Source organism: Galeopterus variegatus, unplaced genomic scaffold (assembly GCF_000696425.1).
Source record: "Galeopterus variegatus unplaced genomic scaffold, G_variegatus-3.0.2 Scaffold107, whole genome shotgun sequence".
In the NCBI taxonomy this organism is placed as follows: Eukaryota; Metazoa; Chordata; class Mammalia; order Dermoptera; family Cynocephalidae; genus Galeopterus; species Galeopterus variegatus.
In genome coordinates, this window is record NW_007726218.1 from 877,934 (window position 1) to 886,438 (window position 8,505).

Genomic DNA, 8,505 nt, shown 5'->3' on the forward strand with positions numbered 1-8,505 from the left:
CGGTGGCCCACAGCGAAGGCGAGCCCCCGTCCCGCGCTGTCACCACCACCTTGTAGTTAGATATGCCCTCGCGGTCCAGGGCGCTGTCCAGCACCAAAGAATAGTAATTCTTGAAGGTGGACACCAGCTTGAATGGGACGTCGGGCATCAGGGTGCAGGTGACCTGTCCGTTGACACCTGAGTCGCGGTCTGACACGCTGATCAGGGCAATTACGCTGCCAAGTGGAGTGTCTTCTAATACAGACAATGATAGTGACTTGATAACCAACTCAGGTACATTATCATTGATGTCCACAATTTCCACTAGAACCGCACAGTGATCTGCCAGTGGGGGATTTCCTTTATCCGTCGCTTCCACCTGCATTTCGTATGACTTAGTTTCCTCAAAATCTATGCTACCCTTTACACTGATGTGTCCACTGACCGGATCTATGTGGAATTTCGACAGAATATCTGCAGACATATCTGTATTGAAAGAATATACAATGTCCTTATTTACTCCTTCATCCAAATCAGAGGCGTTAACGATAACAGCTATGGTACCGTTTGGTGCATTTTCGAACAATCTGACTTTATAGACCGTTCTCTCAAACGCTGGGGCGTTGTCATTTACATCTAGAACGGTGATCTCCAGTTGAGTCGTGCCAGTGAGCTCTGGTTTCCCACTGTCAACAGCCTTTATGAGTAAATGATGCTTAGGAACGTCCTCCCGATTTAAAAGTTTTTTCAACACAAGTCCAAGGGATTTAATTTCCTCATCATTTCTTTTAACTTCCAAGGTAAAATATTCGCTGGAATCAAGGCTGTAAGTCAACAATGAATTTGTTCCAATATCGGCATCTGATGCGCCCTCTAGCGAAAACCGAGAGCCAGGCTGTCGGGATTCATAGATAAACAGATTTTTTACTGCCATTGGAAAAAAATTTTACAGTGTCCGGACATTGACGGGGTTCCTTTGTCAGATGCAATGACCTGAATCTCATAGGTCTTCGTTTCTTCATAATCTAATTTTCCCTTAGTTCTGATTTCACCTGAGTTGGGATCTATTTTGAACGTAGTCTGTACAGTGGAAGACACACCACTACTGAGTGAATACACAATTTCACTGTTTGACCCTTCATCTGCATCAGAAGCATTTAATTTAACCACTAAGGTTCCATTCGCAGCGTTCTCTAACAATTGTACTTTATAAATTGATTGGGCAAAAGTAGGTTCGTTGTCATTCACATCTAATACCTTAATAAGTATTTGAATGGTGCCTGTGAGCTCAGGTTTGCCACCATCTGTAGCCACCAGTGACAAATTAACCTGAGAAGTTTCCTCTCTGTCCAGAGATTTCCCCAGCACAAGAGACAAAGATTGGCTTAGTTCATCATTTGTCAGTACGTCTAGAAAGAAAAACTCACTGGCACTGAGCTTGTAGGAGAGAAGAGCGTTTACTCCGATATCTGCATCATATGCTCCCTCTAGAGGAAACCGCGAGTCAAGCAGCCTCGATTCGGGAAACCGGATAGTCTTTACTGTCATTGGAAATACCGGGGGGTTGTCGTTAATGTCCTTCACCTCCACCTCCACATGGAAAACTTGCAGCGGCCTGTCCACGATCACCTCCAGGTGGATGCTGCACTCCGCGCTCCGCCCGCACAGCTCCTCCCGGTCGATCCGAGAATTCACAAACAAAACGCCATTCTGCAGATTTACCTCCAGAAGGTCCTCTCTGCCTTTGGACGCCACCCGGAACCGGCGCGGCACCAGCTCCGCCAGCTCCAGCCCCAGGTCCTGCGCGATGCGGCCCACGAAGGTGCCGTGTTTGGCCTCCTCGGGGACCGAATAGTGGATCTGGCCGCTCCCTGCCTCCCAGGCTGCGAGGAGCAGAAGCGAGAGCAGCAGGCACTGGGCTCCAGGATCTTCTTGCCAGGAAAACACCATCGCAAGCCTTTTCCAAACACCAGGTCGCTCTTACATCTATCCAGAATCTAGAGAACTATTTGAGTTCCTTATTCTTCGTTTCTGAAACTCCTCGCGTTATCATATTTCAGAGATGATGAAGAAATGAGTCTGAATACGTAATGCACGCTGTATTTCTTTTGTGCAGAAAGACCTTGTGGTGGACAGCGACATCATGTGGCTAAATGTGTAAGTATTAAATACATGTACTTATCTTTTCCTTATAGGTCGTTTGAACTTTCCCAAAATTTCTATTTTCAGTTGTAACTCCTTCGAAAACTCCTCGAAGTCTTTATTTTTTCTGAAAATATATCCTGAGAAATTTATGCTAATTTCATCACTTTCAGTTGTGCCAATTCGTGATATTTGGTACAGTAAAAGATTAATTGTGATTACTGTTATAACAGTGTACATTTATTGTAAATGTTTTTCAAGTGACAGGCACTTTTCTATTTGCCCTGATGAAATTACACCATTAAATTCTCACAACAACCCTCGCAGATAGATAATAATACGACTCACTTTTTACAGAGGTTAGGAGATGTTTGGGTGAGATCTCAGTCTGATTCAAGATGCCGTGCCATTAATCAATTGGCCTCCCAGGCTACATTTTACAGAAAAATTAGAGTCTTTGATATATTCGACCATTAAAACATCAAGACATTGAAGTATTTGTAAAATGTGTGCATACATATACCAACATATATATTTACTTTTATATTATGGCCATTGTTAATTTACAAAATATGTTCATTTATGTTTATTAATTTTTGTAATGCCTATAAATCATTCTTGTGTCCTTCATTCAAAGACTTATCCTCGTTAACTGTCTTAACTATTATTTATATGAAGATGTAAAAAGTCAGTCTTTTACAGTGAAGTTCTTTTGGAAGTTTGTTTCCTTTTGCAGGACAACACTGTTTCATTTGAATATTTGTTACATTCACATCGCACTGAGTAAGAATATATTAATCTTTAAAATTTCCACAGCAATTATGCATTTCAACTTAGCTGTATGTCATAAAATGTTCATAATATTAAATAATTGTGTTTTTTATTATCTCCACTCTGGACGAATTTCTGGGTTCCAGTTTATTAAAAAGTTGTTACTTGATAGAACTGGTGATTTATCCAATCAGTGAAGAGAGACAGCTAACTTTGGAACATGAGTCACTACTCAGACATGAATCACTACTCAACATATATAAGATCAGGCAATTAGCTTTTTCTAAAGATCTCTGAATACAGTGAAAGACATGACTTCTCTGAGCATTTGGAAGTTGAGCAGAGAAAATTCATGGAAAGAGGTCAAAGTTAGGGAAGTAAGAGAATGTCCAAAGTTTTGCTTATACCCAGACCGTTTTTAAATGAAATCAAACACATGACTTAAGTATTAAAAGCAAAGTTTTAATATCATTTTTTGTTTCCTATGTACTTACTAAATGGAAGTCAGGCTTGCAACTTACTCATATTTTATCATCTATATTTAGAATAGAATAAATTATCAATTAATGTTTTATGGAATGAATAAGTGAATATTATAAAATAACTTTTTCAAGTATGATAAGAAAAGAGTTAAGTTACATTAATATTTGTTAAAATCAAACTTACATAATTTCTAATTGATTCTATTGTGCTAGCTCATGAAGAAGTAAACATTTAAGAATTATTTCTGAAAGGCATTGAGTTGAGGAAGTAATTATAGATATTAATATGCCAGTTAGTACTTTGATGAATCTTGAAAGGTGGTAGCTAATTTGAAAATGGTAGACAAAATTAAAAATTTTAAACATCATGGACTTCATATTAATGAGATGCCTTTCACAACTGACTGTAATATTACACATTTAGGACTTATACTTTTGCAAAATGGAATACCACGTGGAAATTGATAACAGAATAGACTCCATTCTGATTATGAGGAGACAAAGCTAATACTAAAGGAACTATGAGTTGAAAAGATTGAGCCAATGTGTGGATAAGGTATCAGTGAATAGTTTCTATCACCTAGATAACTCCTTGGGCAACTTAATCAATGAAAAATGTAAATAAGAATAAGAAACCAATAATAACTTATAGAGCAATAGACTATGACTCCTGGGGATCTGAGCACATCTGGACACAATCCTAAAATCTTGTCACTCATCTAACGATAACAGCTATGGTACCATTTGGTGCATTTTCGAACAATCTGACTTTATAGACCGTTCTCTCAAACGCTGGGGCGTTGTCATTTACATCTAGAAATATACACATCTAGGGTAGTAAAATAGTCATTCACATCTAGGGTAGTAAAATAGTGACCAGACTTCCAGTAGGACAGATTCCACCTGACCATTCATGTATTCTGCACACAGCCTCAAGGAGGTGGTGAGTAGCTATATTCCAGGTAGGATGACTCCTCCCAAGAAAGAGATTCTTCCTCATTTGTTCAAGCCATTTGTTTTTGTTTTGTTTTTCTGTAAAGCCTCAGATGAACTTTTCTGATTCCCAGGAAATATATACTCTCTGCATTTTGAGACTTAACTCTGAGGAGATAATAAGCTTCCTCTAGGAACAGATTATCCTAAAATGGATTTCGAGATTTCCTCACCAAACTCCTCAACTCCTTTAAAAGCAGATCAGATGGAAATAAATATTCTGGCTTAACTGTGAAATGACTGAGACTAAGATTACTTAGCAGAAGTTATTTCTATGAATTATCAATATGCACATATATGTGGGGGAAAAACAACAAATAACTAAGAACCAAATAGTAGAAGACAGTTTTAGACAGTTATTTCACCCCAACACATCATCCTCTGATTGAAAAGAATTCAAAAAATCCTTTCCAAGTGTAACATTTACTTGTCAAGTTCAGTGTTTTAATTCCCCAACATCGAAGTTTCAAATGAAAATGTAGTCATCCAATTCCAGGACTTACCTTTTGGAAAAACCCAAATTCCAATAGAAATAGGGACACTGCCAAGTAAAACTGAGTGAGTTCACAATGCTGAAAAATGTAATCTCGGGCACAGAGTGAGGTGTCGGAGGAAGGTAGCCAATCTTTTCCGAGTGGAAGCCTATGTACATCAGCCTACTGATTTTAATACTGGAAAGATGACTGTTCAACCACTAACATAAAGACTGGGTTAGAGTACTCTCTACTTGTGTGAAGAAAAACTCCCACCACCTGGCCAACTCCAAAGTGATTTTTAAATGTCCAGATTTTTGAATTAAGCAAAATTGTAAGCGGCTCTTTTCTCAGTGAACTCTCTATTTTGCCTGATAACTCAAAGATTTTGGCAGTGTGGAATCTTTATCACAACTAACAGCTTATTTTACTTATAAAAGACACACCTAAGATTAGCAACTATTCCTAAATGCTATTGTGTGTTGTAATGACCTGTGATAGATATTTTTGGAGGTCCTGGCATTAAAGGATCCATTCAAGCTGCTTTCAAATACAAGGAAAAGAAAATATAACTTATTAACTGTTGCATAAACGGATAAAGAAAATACAATCTTGATCCACAGAACAATCTAGGGAATGTTCAGAATATATAATATACTCTTATTCCAGACATATTCTGACAAAATGAATAGAAAGTGTAAATTGGAAATAGGTATTATATATTCAAATTCTTTAAATTTTTCCAGTTGTGACATTAAAATTTTTTTAAGGGAAATAGTATTTACCAATAATGTTAAATTTTCAAATTTTGCTGAAATTTTTTCAATTCTTCAAAGTTCTATTACTCGTAGACAAATTTAATTATGAAAAAGCCAAAATGTAAAGATAAGAAAGACATGTAAGTAAATTGTTCAAAATGCAAGAAAATGATATCTAATTCATACGAAATATTGCATGGTAGAATGATATAAAATAAAGGCAAAGCTACGACTCTAAATAATTAACAGACATCATTAAAAAAATAAGGAAATAGAACGATTCTAGATCTGGCAAGAAAAATTAAAAGGCTCACCTTTCCAGAGTATTCTGCTTCTGAGAGCTGTTGTCTTTCTTCTGCGGAGTCTGGACCCTGCGGTAAGCTGGGGCTGAAGGCCATGAGGTCGGTCTTGGGCGGCCCCTCCCCAGAGCACACTCTCTGCCGCCTCTGCTGCGAGTACGACCAGCTCCCCACCGCGCTGGAGCACACCAGCGTGGCCTTCCCAGGTCCGCACGCGACCTCGGTGGGGGGCGCCGAGCACCTCAGCGCCGTGTACAGCAGCAGCGTCAGCACCAACAGGCTGGACACGGCGCACATGGCGATGATCAGATACACGTTGACATCTACCAGAGTAGCCTGCGGGCCCGGGGTGCCCTCCAACGCCCGAGAGGAGGCTTTCTGCGCCTGGCCGCTCTCCACCAGCGACACCAGCACGGTGGCCGTGGCCGTCAGCGCCGGCTCGCCGTGGTCCTTCACCAGCACCAGCAGGCGCTGAAGCGGAGCGTCCGCCTCGTCCAGGGCGCGCGTCGTGCTGATCTCGCCCGTGTACAGCCCCACGCGGAACGGGCTGCGCGCACCGCCCGCCGCCGGCTGCAGCTCGTACGACAGCCACGCGTTGTAGCCCGAGTCGGCGTCCACCGCGCGCACCTTCGTCACCACGTGGCCCGCGCCCACCGACCGCGGCACCAGCTCGCTCACCGCCCCGCCAGAGCCTCCAGCCCGAGACGCCAGCAGCGCGGGCACATTGTCGTTCTCGTCCAGCACGAACACCTGCAGAGTCACGTTGCTGCCCAGAGGCGGCACGCCAGCGTCGCGCGCGCTCACCTGGAACTGCAGCAGCTCCAGCTCCTCGTGGTCCAGCGGCTGCAGCGCGTACACCTTGCCGCTCTCCGCGTGCACCGACACGTAGCTCGACAGCGCACGCTCGCCCACCCGCCGCTCCACCAGCGAGTAGGACACCAGCGCGTTCTCCTGCGCGTCCGCGTCCCGCGCCGACACCGTGAAGATGTGGCAGCCGGGCGGGTTGTTCTCCTTCACGAACACCGTGTACTCGGGCTGCGCGAACGCCGGCGCGTTGTCGTTCACGTCGGCCACCTCCACGGACACGCTGGCCTTGGCCCACAGCGAAGGCGAGCCCCCGTCCCGCGCTGTCACCACCAGATCATAGGCAGACACCTTCTCGCGGTCCAGGGTGCTGTCCAGTACCAGTGAATAGTAGTTTTTGAAGGTGGACACCAGTTTAAACGGGACGTGAGATGTTAAGGAGCAGATGACCTGCCCGTTGACACCAGAGTCGCTGTCCGACACTGTGATGAGGGCGATGACGGTGCCCAGGGCAGCATTCTCTTGGATGGAACGTGAGAGAGACGTTATTGAGACTTCTGGTGTGTTATCATTGACGTCCACGAGTTTTACTGAAATTTTACAGTGTCCGGACATTGACGGGGTTCCTTTGTCAGATGCAATGACCTGAATCTCATAGGTCTTCGTTTCTTCATAATCTAATTTTCCCTTAGTTCTGATTTCACCTGAGTTGGGATCTATTTTGAACGTAGTCTGTACAGTGGAAGACACACCACTACTGAGTGAATACACAATTTCACTGTTTGACCCTTCATCTGCATCAGAAGCATTTAATTTAACCACTAAGGTTCCATTCGCAGCGTTCTCTAACAATTGTACTTTATAAATTGATTGGGCAAAAGTAGGTTCGTTGTCATTCACATCTAATACCTTAATAAGTATTTGAATGGTGCCTGTGAGCTCAGGTTTGCCACCATCTGTAGCCACCAGTGACAAATTAACCTGAGAAGTTTCCTCTCTGTCCAGAGATTTCCCCAGCACAAGAGACAAAGATTGGCTTAGTTCATCATTTGTCAGTACGTCTAGAAAGAAAAACTCACTGGCACTGAGCTTGTAGGAGAGAAGAGCGTTTACTCCGATATCTGCATCATATGCTCCCTCTAGAGGAAACCGCGAGTCAAGCAGCCTCGATTCGGGAAACCGGATAGTCTTTACTGTCATTGGAAATACCGGGGGGTTGTCGTTAATGTCCTTCACCTCCACCTCCACATGGAAAACTTGCAGCGGCCTGTCCACGATCACCTCCAGGTGGATGCTGCACTCCGCGCTCCGCCCGCACAGCTCCTCCCGGTCGATCCGAGAATTCACAAACAAAACGCCATTCTGCAGATTTACCTCCAGAAGGTCCTCTCTGCCTTTGGACGCCACCCGGAACCGGCGCGGCACCAGCTCCGCCAGCTCCAGCCCCAGGTCCTGCGCGATGCGGCCCACGAAGGTGCCGTGTTTGGCCTCCTCGGGGACCGAGTAGTGGATCTGGCCGCTCCCTGCCTCCCAGGCTGCGAGGAGCAGAAGCGAGAGCAGTAAGCGTCTGGCCCCTCGGCCTCTTCTCATAGAAGACACCATTACCAATCTTCAATAAGATGATCAAATTAGAAGATCATGTTTTGTAAAAAATTAAATATTTTAGTCTGTGCTCAAGTCCTGCTGCTTCTCTTACTGTTCCGCTTCTCTGGAGTAACAAAGGGGATCTGGATATTTTCCTTCCTAAGGAACACTCTGTGGTAGACAGCGACATCATGTGGCCAATATGTAGGCTCTACTGTTT

At 43.6% G+C, this 8,505-nt stretch overlaps 2 protein-coding genes across 2 annotated transcripts in view; both read right to left on the reverse strand.

Moving 5' to 3' along the window:
* The window catches only part of LOC103601497 (protocadherin alpha-3-like), a 3,176-nt gene extending 1,173 nt beyond the window's left edge, over positions 1 to 2,003 (reverse strand). Inside the window, exons 1-2 of the mRNA XM_008585922.1 lie at positions 1,509 to 2,003; positions 8 to 894 (exon numbers count right to left, since the gene is read on the reverse strand). Coding sequence (XP_008584144.1) covers positions 8 to 894; positions 1,509 to 1,929 — 1,308 coding nt within the window. The 5' untranslated portion in view covers positions 1,930 to 2,003. The remainder of the gene's footprint in view (positions 1 to 7; positions 895 to 1,508) is intronic.
* A 3,789-nt stretch (positions 2,004 to 5,792) lies between these two features.
* Positions 5,793 to 8,505, reverse strand: LOC103601343 (protocadherin alpha-2-like). Its single transcript, XM_008585744.1, has one exon. It carries the CDS (start codon positions 8,301 to 8,303, stop codon positions 5,841 to 5,843), a length of 2,463 nt encoding a protein of 820 aa, XP_008583966.1. The 5' UTR covers positions 8,304 to 8,505; the 3' UTR covers positions 5,793 to 5,840.